The sequence below is a fragment of the Xenopus tropicalis genome, chromosome 3 (genome assembly GCF_000004195.4).
Source record: "Xenopus tropicalis strain Nigerian chromosome 3, UCB_Xtro_10.0, whole genome shotgun sequence".
NCBI lineage: Eukaryota > Metazoa > Chordata > Amphibia > Anura > Pipidae > Xenopus > Xenopus tropicalis.
Window position 1 is genome coordinate 77,798,686 of NC_030679.2, and position 15,958 is coordinate 77,814,643.

The following is a 15,958-nucleotide window of genomic DNA, read 5'->3' on the forward strand; positions in this document are numbered from 1 at the left end:
CCTTGTCTGTGTCACTTATTACCCTACGTTAAAAAAAACCCAACGTGATAGAGGAATGAATGAAAAGCACAAGTGACAAATAGTTTTTACTATTTATTTATATTCCAACACAATATTGTTCTACATAACAGATAATGGTGCCAAAAACAGTAGCTGCTGGAATTAGTTGTAAGTCATGTATCTTGGGGTAGCGCTGAACTTTGCATACGACTTGATCACCTTGTTCACAGCTTCTAAGAAATCTTTCTCAGTTGCGACTTTACGGCGAGCTCGAATAGCGAACATTCCAGCCTCTGTGCACACGCTACGAATTTCGGCTCCTATGTAGAAAAGGCCAAGTAATTTAAAGTAAACAGACTCGCAGTATAAGAGCAGACTTCACACAAACACTAAAATCAAGGCAAGTCATACCTGTACTGTTAGGACATAGCCGAGCCAGAAGTTCGAATCTTATATCTCTCTCGACACTCATAGAACGTGCATGAATCTTAAATATGTGCGTACGGCCCTGGATTACAAAAAAAAAAAAAAATTATCCCTATATAAAGTGATAACAAAAATCCTGCAACCCCCAAATGGACCGCTCCTCCCCGAAGGATTTCAGCCAATAATACTAGTGAAGCTTATGCCTCAACAACTGTGATATGTTCTAAAACAGAACCCCCAGAATCCAAGCACATTCATTATGCAAGCTTTTGGGCCTACTTAGGTGCCCGCTTCAGGCTACTATGCCTGAAGCGGGCACCTAAGTAGTCCTTGCAAGCTTCTGTATTTTCTGTATTTTTCTACATGCCCCAGTTGTCCAAGTATTCATCTTGCAACCTTTTTAACTGGAATTTTAGCACGTTTTTCATGGCTGAACGTAATGTTAATATTTGAAAAGCAGTGGAAAGTCAATAGGAGAGAGCAGATGGCTATAAGTTCACACTGCACAATGTTTATAGACTGTTCCCTAGGTTACTTAAATGATCTACCACAAGTAGCTTCCTTTGTAATCTGCAGTGCCATCTAATGGCTGATACTAGAGCCCTCTTCCTTAGCTTGGGTTGTTTGAGTTATACAACATGATTTCATAATAAATTATGCAGGTATTTTCAAATATGCCTAAGGGCTGACTTGACATGCTTTTTCTTGGTTTCTAAAAAAAACAGCATGGCTTTTGTATTAAATGTAATCTGATTTGGACAACAATAAATACTCTGCTAAATAATCACTAGTTTGTACCAGCCCTACAGAGCTTACAAATAAATGTTGGTCCCAAATGCACAGACCGATACAGTCATCTACTTCAGGTACAACTAGCAGATTCAGAAAGGCACAGTAACAAAAAATAAAATATATATATATATATTTTTATGATGTGATGTACCTTTGCACTGACAAAAATTGTGTCTGTGTGCTTCAAAAACAATACTATAATTCATAGAAATAAACTACTGTGTAGCCATGGGGCAGCCACTCAGGCTAATTTTGGGAAAAAAGGCACAGGTTTACACATTAGACATGAATGCTATTTGGAATACAGTGGCTTTAGTTCTTTCACCAGCCAGTGAACAAGAACGACTAAAACCAGTGTTTATAAACACATTTTTCAACTTTTAGCTTAGCAAGAAAAACTAGCAAATCTTAACAGGGTTTTTTCATGATTTTTGTAGTATACATTTTATATTTTGAAATTACACTATTTACATAGCTAATAATTCACTCTACCATTTAAAATGTTATTCTTAAACCAGCAAATGTATTTTTTTTAGCAGTAATATTGGTGTGTAGGCAGCCATCTCAGTGCATTGTGCCTGAGTCTGAGCTTTCAGAAGGAGCCAGCGCTACACATTAGAACTGCTTTCAGGTAACCTATTGTTTCTCCTACTCCCATGTAACTGGACTTCTCTATTAGGCTGATGAGAATGCAAAGTCTCGCGTTTTCATGCGTATATCGGCTACATGTGCCTGCACCCGAGCGTATCCCATTCATTCGGGTGCAGGCACAAGCAGCAGGCGTAGGGCTGAATTTTCGGCAAGCGCTTTTCCGCTTGCCGAAAATTTCAGCCCTACGCCTCGTGTGGCATCAGCCTTAACTGATGCCTTTTGAAAAAAAAACATGTTTTCCCATGACAGTATTTGTATGTATGTATGTATGTATGTATGTATGTACAACTTTATTTATAAAGCGCCACAAGGGTACGCAGTGATGTACAGTCTTTAAAGATGCAAGTTGGTCTATAAAGCGTAAATACATAGAATGTGCTTATGCTGATAAAGTAGTTCTTTTTACCTCCAGATCGGGCAAACTAAATTCAATTTTTCTGTCCAGTCTTCCAGGTCTCATAAGAGCAGGATCCAAAGTGTCTGGTCTGTTAGTGGCCATTAACACTTTAATGTTTCCTCTGGGATCAAAGCCGTCCAACTGGTTGATAAGTTCTAGCATAGTGCGCTGGACTTCGTTATCACCTCCAGCTCCATCATCAAAACGAGCCCCTTTAAAGGAGAAGGAAAGGTAAAAACTTAGTAAGCTTTATCAGAAAGGTCTATGTAAATACAGCCATAAGCCCTCACAGTAATGCTGCACTGACTTCTCTGTCAAAAGATTTCTTGTGTCTGTAATTCATGTGCCAGACACGCAGCTCTCTGCTCTCTCCTCCCTCAAGAATGCTAAGAACTCCCTCAAGAATGCTAAGAACTCCCTCAAGAATGCTAAGAACTCACTCCCCCCCCCCCTTAGGAATTTGGATCTAAGCCAATCAGCAGGAAGCTGACTCAATAGTCTGACTAACTGAGCATGTTCACTTGGTCCCTGTGTCTGTGGAGGAGCGAGGCATTATGGGAATCTTCTTTACACAGCTCAGCGTTTTTTCTTCCTGTTTGGCTTCTGATCATCTGAACAGGTGAAATATGGGGAGACTTAAAGGAGAAGGAAAGGCAAAATCTATTAAGCACACTATTAAATAGTACTACTATTGCTGTGTAAAAACGCTTTATTCCTGGCTTGCCTAATGAAAGATTTACACAGATACACTTACTAGAACCTACATACTTGTTTCAGTGAATGGCACCGCCATCTTGTCCAGCATGTCTGTATGGGCTGAAAAGCACAAGCCAGCTCCCCGCTCCTGTCACAAAGTTTCTGCAGCTCCACAAACCCCCCCACTCCTGCCATAACCCCCCCTCCCAAGCTCCACAAACTGCAGCCGCTCGCAGCACCTGCCCTGCCCCCCCCCCTTCCCCCTCCGGCTTGTCACAGAGCTCGGCGATGCTGCATCGCCATGGCAACTGGACGCTTCTGCCCTCTGCGCTTGCGCCGCCTGCAGTAACAAGTCGCTATGTCTTGGAGGAGCAATGCATTATGGGAATCTTCTCTACCCAGCTCAGTGTTTTTTTTTCTGTTTGACTTCTGATCTTCTGAAGGGGTGAAATATGGGGAGACTTAAGGGGACTATTGAGGCAACTGAAGGTATGCCTGCAGCTTGGGATTAACTCTTTATTAACCTTTCCTTCTCCTTTAAGGGCACTATTGAGACAACTGAAGGTATGCCTGCAGCTTGGGATTAACTCTTTATTAGCCTTTCCTTCTCCTTTAAGGACACTATTGAGACAACTGAAGGTATGCCTGCAGCTTGAGATTAACTCTTTATTAGCCTTTCCTTCTCCTTTAAAAGTAAACATTTTCCATTTAACCTGAAAATAATCCAGTTCATAGAAACCATGTGGTACCTACTGTCCCTGCTTCTTACCACTCTCACATCTAGAATATCTTAAGACATAACCCCTGTTCTAAGCCACCACTTCTAATGTGCTACCAAATGACTGGCCACACCCCACAGCAGCAAGTTTTCTAGAGGTGCAGCACTAATACATAAATTAAGTACAATTAACAAGAAATGTTGCTTCCAGTGCAAAATGTATATAGCACCAGAAAGTCAAGCAGCACTTTACTGGATAAATGCATATTGCCAGATAAACCAAACAAGACACACATATAGTAGAGTAAAAATGAGCCAGTTTCTACTGGATTCAGGCTTAGGTTCTATGGCTTGTTTTGACTTCTTTGAACTTAGGTAAGACTTTTAAAGGGTCCTTTTTGAACTCATTATAACTAGGCTACTACTGAAAGTAGAATATGCCAGGGACAGACAAAGGGAACCTACAAAACAACCAAATGAAAGAAGAATTTGAAAAGCACCATTTATATCGGTGTTTACAGGAACTTGTATTAGAAGCTGCTGTACTGGTCAGTGTTGTACGTTTGGCTGAACTAATAAAATGTACGCACACCCAGAGCATAATGTGTTCAATAAAACTACTGAGCTCTATGGGAGCATTGGCCCTGTTGATGAATCCTTAGACTTCAAGCTCCAGCTCTCTTGATATATGACAATACTTGCCAGCAGACACAGGAGCAGAGAGGCCCCTGGCACTCTGGCAGCTAGTAAAGAATGACAAATTCTTTTTAACATACCACCAATGGCATCAATTTCATCAAAGAAAATAAGACATGCTTTTTTGGTTCTGGCCATCTCAAATAGCTCACGCACCATACGGGCTCCCTGCAGGGATAAAAAAATGATAATAAAATAAGAAATATAATACACAGGTTCTCATTCTGTCATCTCTTTGATGCAATAGTTTTCCATTCAATAGTTCCATGGTTATTACTGGAAAGGGACGGGGGGTGCAGACTGGTAACATGCTAATAAATTGTGCTCTTTTAAATAAATACTGTCACAATCGTTTATGCAGTACCAAGTCAAGGTGTACCAATAAAAAACACTTTATTTTCAGCGTTTACCTCTCCCACGTATTTCTGCACAAGCTCAGATCCAATGACTCGGATGAAGCAGGCATCTGTTCTGTTGGCTACAGCACGTGCGCACAACGTTTTGCCAGTTCCAGGAGGTCCAAACAGCAGTACTCCTTTGGGAGGCTCAATACCAAGGTTAACAAACCTCTCCGGCTAAAAGACAAACCAGTATTACCCTTTATCTGAACAGCTCATTAAAGGGAAAAATATACTCTTAACATAATCCCATACAGTGCCTAACACTTTTTACACTATCTGACCTACCAAAAATAACACGGACATGATTCCTCTGACTTAGTTCTGTATGTTTAACATAAACCTAACTCAATAAACTTGTTGTAAAGCTGGAATTTTTCCCTTTAACATTTCCTGCACTGTTGCTTGAAATATCTGTATCTGATTTAAGGGTGCTAAACATATAAATGTACGAATGAACCACCATGGGGCCGTATTTCTAAGATTCTGCACCTCCATGTTTCCATTTAATTCCAAAGATTCCCCCTGCATCAAGCTGGGCTGCAGCAGTACCTGCCTGCACAGGGTGGCACAGGGGATACTTGGAAAATGAATTATGCCGCATTAGCAATATATGTACTACTGTACAATGGTCCAGCAGCACTTACATGAAGCAGTGGTGTTTCCACAACTTCTCGCAATTTTTCTATTTGTTCCTTGCAGCCTCCAACATCACTGTATGTTACATCAGGTTTCTCCTCTACCTATGAAAATAAGGAAAAAAAATGATTCAGTCTATTGTTTTCAACACTCACAGCCACATTTATCCATTAAGGGTTCTGACACCACTATAAAACACATTTAGAGACAATTATCAGTATTGTCTATTTTGTAGCCACGACAAGTAGCTGGCTACATAAATATAATAAGCTTATAACAGCGCTTGAAGCAAAAATAGACCTGGCAATCAAGGGGTAGTTTTCTAAACCCCCAAAGTTTTTAATCACAAGCACAGTTTACTGGGATCAAGATATGCAATTAAAGGACAAAAACCTAATATGATGATGCTCTTGCAGGAACTACACAGACTGTAAAGAAAACCATTTACGAATGTGCATTTTGTGGTAAGCCATATATACTGCTGATAAACATTACCTGCATCATTGTTACAGTGGGATCAATCTTTGGAGGAAGAGGGATATGAATCTGGTATTTGTTCCTGTCAACACTGTGTGCAAACAAAGAAATATAGCATAGTTCAGTAAAATGCCACCAAAAGAAAACAGAAAGTAGTATAAAACTAAAGCAGGGGAAGCCTAAATAGGACAAGCACATTCATGTAGAACAAGGAGTATGTTTTGGGTTTCTGTACCAGCCCAAGACAAGAACAGCCCTTTGTGCCTCCAAAGATGCCCCCATCTTCTGTCCTGCTGATTCACTGCACATGCTCTGTGCTGCTGTCAGTTACTGAGCTTAAGGGCCAACACACTATATACTGTATAGATAGAATATAACTGTCACAATATAAGGCTGGTTGATAATTATTTTAGATTATTAGTAAATGGCAGCTCAAAACCAGTGAAACAACCCCTAAGCTTAGCTTCCCAACAGCTGCCCAGAGCATACTGAGCATGTGAGTGTCACTGGCACTTTTAACAAAGTCCAAGCTGGGGAGCTCCTGTGACAACCGTGAAGACCTGGATCATTACTACTACAGATGCTGAGCCTTAAGACTGTTTAGGCTTGGTATATAAAATTTAAAAAAAAATGTAGCCATATTCATTTCTTGGGTTAAGTCCTCATTTAAACCAAGCAGAACAGCATTTATAGGCAGAGGGGATGTTCATTTCTCTTGGATGCACCTGGGCCTTTTCCCTATATTGGGAGTGCGTTATAACCATTTGTTTGCATACATACAATATGTAATAAAGATCTGCACATCACAGGGCTTATTTGGAGGCTGACATTTCGGCCTACACAAAGGCCTTTTTCAAAGTGCACAAACAAACAAAACAGAACCTGATGAACATACTGTGTCGGGAAAAAAGTGGGAGTGATATCATTAATGTTACCACATTAACATATGTGAAATTACACAGGGTCAATAAAACGTAAAAAGGAAAAATGATAAAGGTAAGTATAAGGTGAGAATAAAAATATAAATGACAAGCAATAAGGTTAAGTATAAAGAGAGTATAATAAGGAAAAATAAGTTGTAACTCAGTCTCAAATAATAGCACAGAAAGTGTCCAAGAACAAAGCGGTACAGTCTAGCAATAACTAAAGCGCCAGACAGAAAAAGATACATAGAAGACAGAAAAGGGCACATAAAGAAGATTCTGCAACCTTATATTTAAAACCGTAAGAACACTGAAACAAGAACCAAAGTGACATTTATGGAGACCTGCAAACAATAGAAGAAGCCGAACTCCATATTGCGCAACCGGACCGCTGAAGAACAGTCATTGAATGGCAAAGGTAGGGACTACAGATTCCAGCAGCACATCTCAGGGAAAATAAGCATTACTCCATAAAAGGATCTTATAATGCTGTCCAGTCTGTCCAGTGACATGCGGGGCAGTACCAAATCATTAATAATTTATAAGTCTCTTACATCCAGGTCTCCAGTGTGGTTTGTCACTCATCATGTACCCGGAATAGCACAGAGGAGAGTGGGATACTGGGTCACGTCGGTCCACTGATATGTTTCTGATCAGGGAAGTATGACCATAAAGCCCATCCAATTGTGCTCTCCCCATGTAGTAAGGTATTAACAAAAGCGTCCGTATGTCTCTATATTAGAGGGTCTTAAATAAGCGCATGAAGGGAGTGTATTAAATTAAATTTTTTTTTTTTAGAAAATTAGCCAGATCTCCATCAAGTAGGAAAAAGGGGGAGAGAGAGAGATTGTGAGGACAATTATCGGAATAACAAGAAGTAACATGGAGTAACATGGAGTAAGAGAGTAAGTGATCGCCTAAAGGAGACAGTCATATATATGGAAAAGAAACTGGTTATCAAAAGACGTAGTCATAATAATAAAGCACATTAGCAGACATTGTCTTCTCAAAAAACACTGAATTAACCAAAACATAGAGAAAGGTGTACAGTTACTATAATAAATGGGTGGGAGTAGTAAAATTATTTTTAGTAAAATTATAGAGTCAGATATAAAGTTATAAAATAGGATAACTTTATATCTGGCTCTATAATTTTACTAATTCAATGCCACCTTGTTTGTTCTAAGTTTCCCCCCCCCCCCCCATCAATGTACTATAGTAATTTTGAGACTGAGTTACCAAATATTTTTCCTTATTATACTCTCCTTAAACTTACCCTTATTGCTTGTCATTTATATTTTTATTCTCACCTTATACCTTATCTATACCAATACCTATACCTTTATCAGTGTTCCTTTTTTTTCTTTTACATTTATTGTTATGTTAATGTGGTAACATGATGTCACAATATCAATCCCATTTTTTTCCTGCCACGGTATGTTTATCAGGTTCTGTTTTGTTTGTTTGTGCACTTTGAAAAAGGCCCTTGTGTAGGCCGAAATGTCAGCCTCCAAATAAAGTTTTCTTTATCACCTTTAAGCCCTGTGATGTGCGGATCTTACATATTGAATGCTTCATCCTTTGGGCTGCACCCAGGCCATCAGTAAAAGGGATTACACGTGAGTGCCTGCTACTATTGACTGTATCCACAGGATTCATGAAGAAACAAGCAGACTGATGTTTCTGCTAACACACTAGCCTTTTCCAAAGTGAATAATAAAACACAGTGCCTTAAAATACATTCTGTGGCAGGAAGGAGTGGGGGTGACGTCATCTTACATCACTGTACGGGGACATCAAATACCAACAACAAAAAAGCTGAACAGAAAGAAATATCAAAGTAAAGGTAAACATAAAAATAAAAAAGTAATTTATATATATATATATATATATATATATATATATATATATATATAAATATATATATATATATATATATATACACACACACACACCATAATAGAGGGAGGGCACACACCAAAAACAGAAAATTGCCTGGGTGCCACGTGCAGTCTTATAAAGTATAGGAAACCAAAAGGACTCAGCACTTCAACATTTAGGTAACATATTAGGACCTTTCCCAAGATTCTTTATTTTTTTTTATACATATACATGTTTATGTTTGTTCGAAACGTTGGATTAATTAAGATTTTTTGTTCTTTTTTAAGTCCCTGTGTGCGGCATTCTGTTCATCATTTACATAAATTTTTGACCAGCACCTGGGGCAGTTTGCAGTTTGTAGGGAGTGCTCCTTTTGTTTCTTTTATAAATATATACTAAGCAAGCAAAGTACGAAATTGGCACTTGAATATCTGTGAACAATCAAATTTTTTAATTCACCATCATACTGTGACTATATTTATTTATTGTGCTGTTCTTGTGTTGTTTCTAGAACAGGTAGGTAGAATTCTATATTTAGTAAATAGTTTGTTTCTTACCCGACTCTCATACCCTCTTCAATGTCAGTAGGAGCAACTTGATCACTGAGGTCTACCACAAACTTAGCGAACTGTTTTACATTAATAATGTATTTTGGGTCCTCTGAGTCTGCATTTATTATTTTTGTACATCTAGAAAAAAAACAAAACAATTTGCAAGGGTTAAACAAGTTACTTTAGGCAACTGTTGCAAATCCATATTATAGATAAAATGTATGATTATTTGGAGGAAAAAAAGCTTTCATCCTGCATCAGCATTTACTATATAGCAGAAAGGTCAAAAACAAATGGAGTGCTGTGAATTTAAAAGTTAATATAAAATAAATGTCATTAGACTTAGTGGAGAACAGAACAGTATCAGCAAAGATTCCACACTCAGGAAAAAGGTGCTTTTATATTTCAAATTAACATGGGTCTTAAGGACAGGGAGAAAGTGGTATGAAAGTACTTAGGGATGAGGTCTGTTAAGGAAGACATATGGAGCATGAGAAGTGAAGGTTGAAGTAGAAAGAGAAAAGGAATCATAAAGAGAGCAGGTAAAAAAAAAAAGAGACAATTTTTACATGTACAACTTTCTTTTTCTTACTCCAAATGCATTAAAGTCAATAGGCATTCTTTTTTGTGGACTTTTCTTGTCTCAGTGACATTTTTATGGAAATTTTTTTGTCTCTGCAAATTGTTTTTTGCAGCAAACCCATGCCTAGTGAAAAAAATTTGCTCATCACTATTCAAAAGGACAAAAAGTTTGAAAATAGGGGAACAAAAGTGAGAAGTAAAAATTGGAAAACAAAAGTCAGAAATGAAAATAGCAGAAAAAAAAGTTTGTGGTAGGTATGAAAACATTCCAGGAAAATAACAGAAAAAGTTTTGTTGCCCATGCTTAAACTCCTTCTTCTGCCAAAACATCCAAAAATACCTTTCCAATGGTGTCAGTATGAACTGCCACCAGTAAAAATTTGAATCACATAACTGCTAGAAAATGCACAAGACGTGATTAAAATATTGTTGCCCTACAAACCTGAATGCACGGCTGTCATTACCAAAGGTAATTCAGTATACATTATAAATATCAGTACCTTGCCACTTGAAGTGGTTGCTCGCTCTGAAGTGTCTGTTTATCTGCAGCCAAATCCCACAGTGCTGGAGGAGCAAGTCCTGTATCAGACTCCTTAATACCTGAAAATGAGAAAATGGCCATGCAGTTAAACAAGTAAGGGCTATCATGCAAGTGCACAGGAGAAATGACAAGTTCGTTGCAAAGACAGACAACAAATAAAAAGTTCCCTGCCTTGTTTTAGGAGGCAGTATAGCCTCTTGTTCAAAATGAGTTCAATAAAACTCACATTGCAACTATCTACCTCGCAAGTACCAAACATGGTGTAGATTTCATTTTTGTGCCCTGTTTAGATCAAGATTTTTTGATTAAAACAATAGGCAAACAGTATGTTCAGCATAAACCCTATTCATTGAACTCATGTTGAAAAGTACTACCCCATTAAGCCAAAATGCAGAAGAACTGAGCAATTCTTGTAATTTACACTTTTATCTGCAGTTCCAATTATTAAACTTGCATTGAGATAAACAAGCATTTTTTAAATGTTATAATTCAATTAAAACTTACCTGTAAGCTCATTTATTTTCTTAAGCAGTTGCTGTATGTCATCCTCTACCTGCTTGATCTGCCTTGAATAAGTGCTTTGTCCCTGTGATAGAAGTTCTCATATTAAGGCCTTAATAAACACACATAAACCAAGCCACAAGACTGTGCCTTTCATAGGATCTGATTTCCTGCCATTCACACACTTTAACAAAGAATTTTCAGCAGTGCTGCTGCCCAAACCTCCATCGCTGACACGAGAAAACTACTCTACAAAATATTAATGTACATTAAGTTACCTATAAATCATGTTGATTATTTTTTGCTGATAGGGCTGCATTTGTACGTAACTGTTACTTGAAGTTCCTAAACCGGATAGTTTTGCCAACCTGACTGTCCCTTCTCAACCTGTCACAAATTATTAAATTTGGTCATGTATTTATTAAAAAAAAATCATCCAATAACATATCTGCGTGTGACAAAAGTAAGTGAATCCTTAGGATTATCATATAATTTGAAGGTGAAATCAGAGTCTGGTGTTTTTAGTCAATGGGATGACAATCAGGTGTGAATGAGAGACCCTGATTTATTAAAGAACAGGGATCCAGCACAGTCTTATCACACAAACAACACATTTGTGGATGTGTATCATGGCTCGAACAAAGGAGGTGTCTGAGGACCTCAGAAAAAGAGTTGCTGATGCCCATAAAGCTGGAAAAGGTAAGAAGACTGTTTCTAAAGAGTTTGGACTCCACCAATCAACAGCCAGACAGATTGTGTACAAATGAAGAAAATACAAGACCGTGGTTACCCTACCCAGAAGTAGTCAACCATCAAAGATAACTCCAATTGCAAGGTATATAATAGTCTGAGAGGCTACAAAGGTAACCAGGGTAACTTTTAAGCAACTGAAGGCCTGTCTCAGATTGGTGAATGCTGATGTTCATGAGTCCACCATCAGGAGAATGCTGAACAGCAATGGTGCGTATGGCAGGGTAGTAAGGAGAAAGCCATTGCATTTCCCCAAAAATATTGCTGACCATCTATAGTTTGCTTAAGATCATATGAACAAACAAGAAGGATACTGGAAGAATGTTTTGTGGACGGATGAAGCCAAAACAAAACTGTTAAAATGAGGAGTGTTACATTTGGTCAAAGAAAAACACTGCATTCCAGCATAAGAACCTTATCCCTTCTGTGAAACATGCTGGTGGGAGAGTTCTGGTTTTGCTGCATCTGGGCCTGGACGGCTTGCCATCATTGATGGAACAATGAATTCTGAATTATACCAGAGAATTCTAAAGGAAAATGTCAAGGCACAAGTTGTTCTACCAAAGAATGGTTGAAGAAGAATAAAGTGAATGTTCTGGAATGGCCAAGTCAAAGTCCTGACCTTAATCCAATTAAAATGTTGTGGAAACCTAAAGCAAGTAGTTCAAATGAGGAAACTAGGGATGCACTGAATCCAGGATTCGGTTAAGGATTTCGCTTTTTTTTTTATAGGATTCAGATTTGGACGAATCCACACTCCTGGCCAAATCGAATCATAAAAATCATGTGACATTTTGTCAAATAAACACAGAAGTTGAAAATATTTGGCCACACACTGCGCGTACAGCGACATTTAACCCTTGCAAAACCTAATTAGCATATGCTAATTAGAATTCGGTTCACAAACTTGTAAACACCGCTATATGTTCGTGCATGTGCTCTGTCCAAAAGTACCGTATATACTCGAGTATAAGCCGATCCGAATATAAGCCGAGGTACCTAATTTTACCTAAGAAAACTGGAAAAATTGACTCGAGTATAAGCCTAGGATGGGAAATGCAGCAGCTATTGCTAAGTTTCAATAATCAAATAAATAATAAAAGGACACCCAGCGTGACTCCCTGTGAACTCTTCATAAATATATCATGTTGGCAGCTGCAGATTAGGGAAAGGTGATTAGGGAAAGGTTGATGGAGGACCCTTTGCCCCCCCTTGCCTTGTGCTGTGTGCGCGTCCCATTGTATAAAGACTCACAGGCATTCGTTGCGCTTGTGGACTAGAGCACCCACTCCTGCCAAAAAGCCCTTTGCATAGTATCGCGCATGGTACTGTTCCTGCTAGATCACCAAACGCAAGACATAAAAGTCATTAAAAGCTACTGTGCATTTCAGCTGACATAGAAGGGTTTATCTGGGGTCTATTAGTTTGGTACTTCAGGTGTGGGAGCTCTGTTCTTTCCTATGTCTTGTGGATTGCTTTAAGTAGTGCCCCAGTAGACATGTATTTATATAGGAGAGTAGTCCTGTAAGAATCGGATTAGCAAGTGAGTGCAAAATGAAAATCTTGTAAAGAAAGTGAGATCTAAATAAACATGACGTTATGGTGTAAGCTACTAGACAAACTTATACAAAATAAAAGCTTTTCAAGTTGCTGACAAAATAGAAAATACAGGTGTATAGTGTAAAAGTATATAAAGCCCAACAGCAAGACACAGCTGTACATGTTACTTTGCTTACAACACCCATATGAGTATGTCCTAGGGCTGTACCTTTAATGTCTTTAGGTTTCCTCGACATATACTCTCTCCATTTCTTTGAGCTGCGTTGAAGTGCCGGTGGATTTGGCATTCATTGCGCGCACCCCCAAAACCCCCCACCCGGGGACACACGTGCGCGCACACCCCCTCGGCTTACTACTCGAGTATAAGCCGAGGGTGACCTTTTCAGCATATTTTTGGTGCTGAAAAACTCAGCTTATACTCGAGTAGGCTCTAGAACACAACTCATCCCAAGCAGGGATGCACTGGATCTTAAATTCAGTTCAGGGTTCAGTAGAATCTAAGGCTTTTTTGCAGGATTAGAATTTAGGACAATTCCTAAGTGCCTTCCAAACATTAGACCACTGGAGTGAGGTTAGAAACACATGTTGAGCTATTAGGACTAGCTCACAGTTGAACAATTCATTCCACAACATTCAACTACACTGAGCGGAGTGCTCTGCCAAGGCTGCAAAGAGTCAAATAAGAGCTAGCCACAGTCCTCCGCAAGTAAATATTACCACTCTTCTACATACAAGCCCCCACAATTTCACACTGCCAAACTCTAATAAACAGTGTGTTAGCAAAGATCAAACTGACATATGAAGCTAGAGGATGCCCAACCAAATTTAAAAAAGAATGGTCCCTCAGCTAGAAGTGCACCCAGAATGTACCCCCTAAATACTAGACAGCAGTAACTCCTGTTACACTCTCTGTTTGATACTCCCAGTATCTGTATTCTTCATTAACCACCTGTGCATTGCTGTAACTGGCATTTTAATGTAACAAATGACAAATTGCTTTAGACTGTTTTGTTTCATTTTCATTGTATCTCCTCCCATTCCCTCAAATCTCTTTCTCCCCCCTCCCAACTGAAAACTCAATAAAGAGAAACTTAAAGAAAAAAATATATCGCTAATCTCTATTCAATTGAAAGTGACTTTGAAATATGGCTATTAAACTGTGAACTCTCAGAATTTGATTCTGACAATGATATGAAATACAAGACAAGCTGTTTAACTTACATAGGTTTTCAGCAATGCAATATCTCCTTCATCAAGAGCTGAAATAAAAAATAACAACAGAATATATGCTGATTAATATCAGTCACACCTTTACATGAGTAAATGTAACTATTTGTGACTAGTTCCCCACTTTTCTCTTAAAAATTCCCCATCCGGCACAAGTCTTATTGTACGTAATTGATAGAAGCTTTTTGCTCTAAAGCAGGGATCCCCAACCTTTTATACCTGTGAGCCACATTCAAATGGAAAAAGTGTTGGGGAGCAACACAAGTATGAAAAAAGTTAATGGGGGTGCAAATAAGAGCTATAATTGGCTATTTGGTAGCCCCTATGTGGACTGGCAGCCTACAGAAGGCTCTGTTTGGCTTTACATTGGGTTTTATGCAACCAAAACTTGCCTTCAAGCCAGGAATTCAAAAATAATCACCTACTTTGAGGCCCCTGGGAGCAACATCCAAGGGGTTGGGGAGCAACATGTTGCTCAAAACCACTGGTTGGGGATTACTGCTCTAAAGAAATGTAAGAGACAAGAATACAGGATTTTTTTTCCCAAAATATTCTTACATATATGGCTCGGAATTGTAATTGTTCTAGCACTGTGCTGATAATGTCTACAAGGGCGACTTCCAATGTGGCCCTTTTTAATAGAAATGAAAGAAATAAGGAAACTTTCCCACTTCCCCTATGCCCTGTTATGAAGAGAAAGGAAACCTCTAACTACATGAAGCTGAAGTTCAGCTACACTAGAGTTCATTTACCAAAACTGGAGAAATCTGCCAGTGCAGAAACCCATATCAATTTGAAATCTCTACAAAGAGAAAGTAATTCTTTTGTAAATAAATACACAGTGCGCAGTATGCAGTCTAATCCCTGACTATAGCTGCATTAGAGCACTACAACAGCCTCCAAGCTCTGACACAAGCCACACGGGATCTCCAAACTGCATCTCTACAGCTGATGAGTAAACAGATCCCTGCTAAAGTATGTAATGCTTTTGTCTGTGATCCCTTATATCGACTATAAAATGTAACCAACATCTGATAGGTTTGTCCTCCTTTTCTTCTTCTTTTGTCTTCCGCTGGTCCGCTCCTAGATAGTCAGGCATGATGTCTATCCACAAAGCACAAGAACTGTCAGAGCGAAACAATTCCGAACCTGCCGGTTATTACACAGCAAGAACCTTGTACTTCCGGCGAGAAGAGGAACCAGAGTTACGTCATTAGCGATGCGCGAGTGCCCCGGAAGTGCTTTATTATATTCCGGACTTGCAATCGTAGCGGAAAGGAATGTGCTTGGGCTTAAAGTCGCCTAAACATGGTGGCGCGGCCATTTTCTCGGTTACTGAATACTTTCTTTAAATAAATGAACATTAAAAAAAAGCATTTTCTTCCATGATACTTAACTGCACTGACTTGGCATATATTTATAATTTGTAGCACGAAGTTGACTCAAATGTAATTTATTTGGAATATTTTTACAGGTCTGAGTCTGCTATGACCTTTAATAGTTACGAAAAGTGAATTGAATCTGCCAGTCCCAATACTATAACTTTTAAACC

At 38.8% G+C, this 15,958-nt stretch overlaps 1 protein-coding gene across 1 annotated transcript; it reads right to left on the reverse strand.

Moving 5' to 3' along the window:
• Positions 1-80: 80 nt before the first annotated feature.
• Positions 81-15,519, reverse strand: psmc2 (proteasome 26S subunit, ATPase 2). The gene is given in 12 exon segments (NM_203824.1): positions 81-320; positions 412-508; positions 2,276-2,478; positions 4,457-4,544; positions 4,787-4,951; positions 5,422-5,517; positions 5,909-5,981; positions 9,252-9,383; positions 10,328-10,427; positions 10,873-10,954; positions 14,401-14,438; positions 15,436-15,519. Coding segments are annotated over 12 exon segments (1,302 nt in total). The 5' UTR covers positions 15,506-15,519; the 3' UTR covers positions 81-162.
• Between the last annotated feature and the right edge of the window lie 439 nt (positions 15,520-15,958).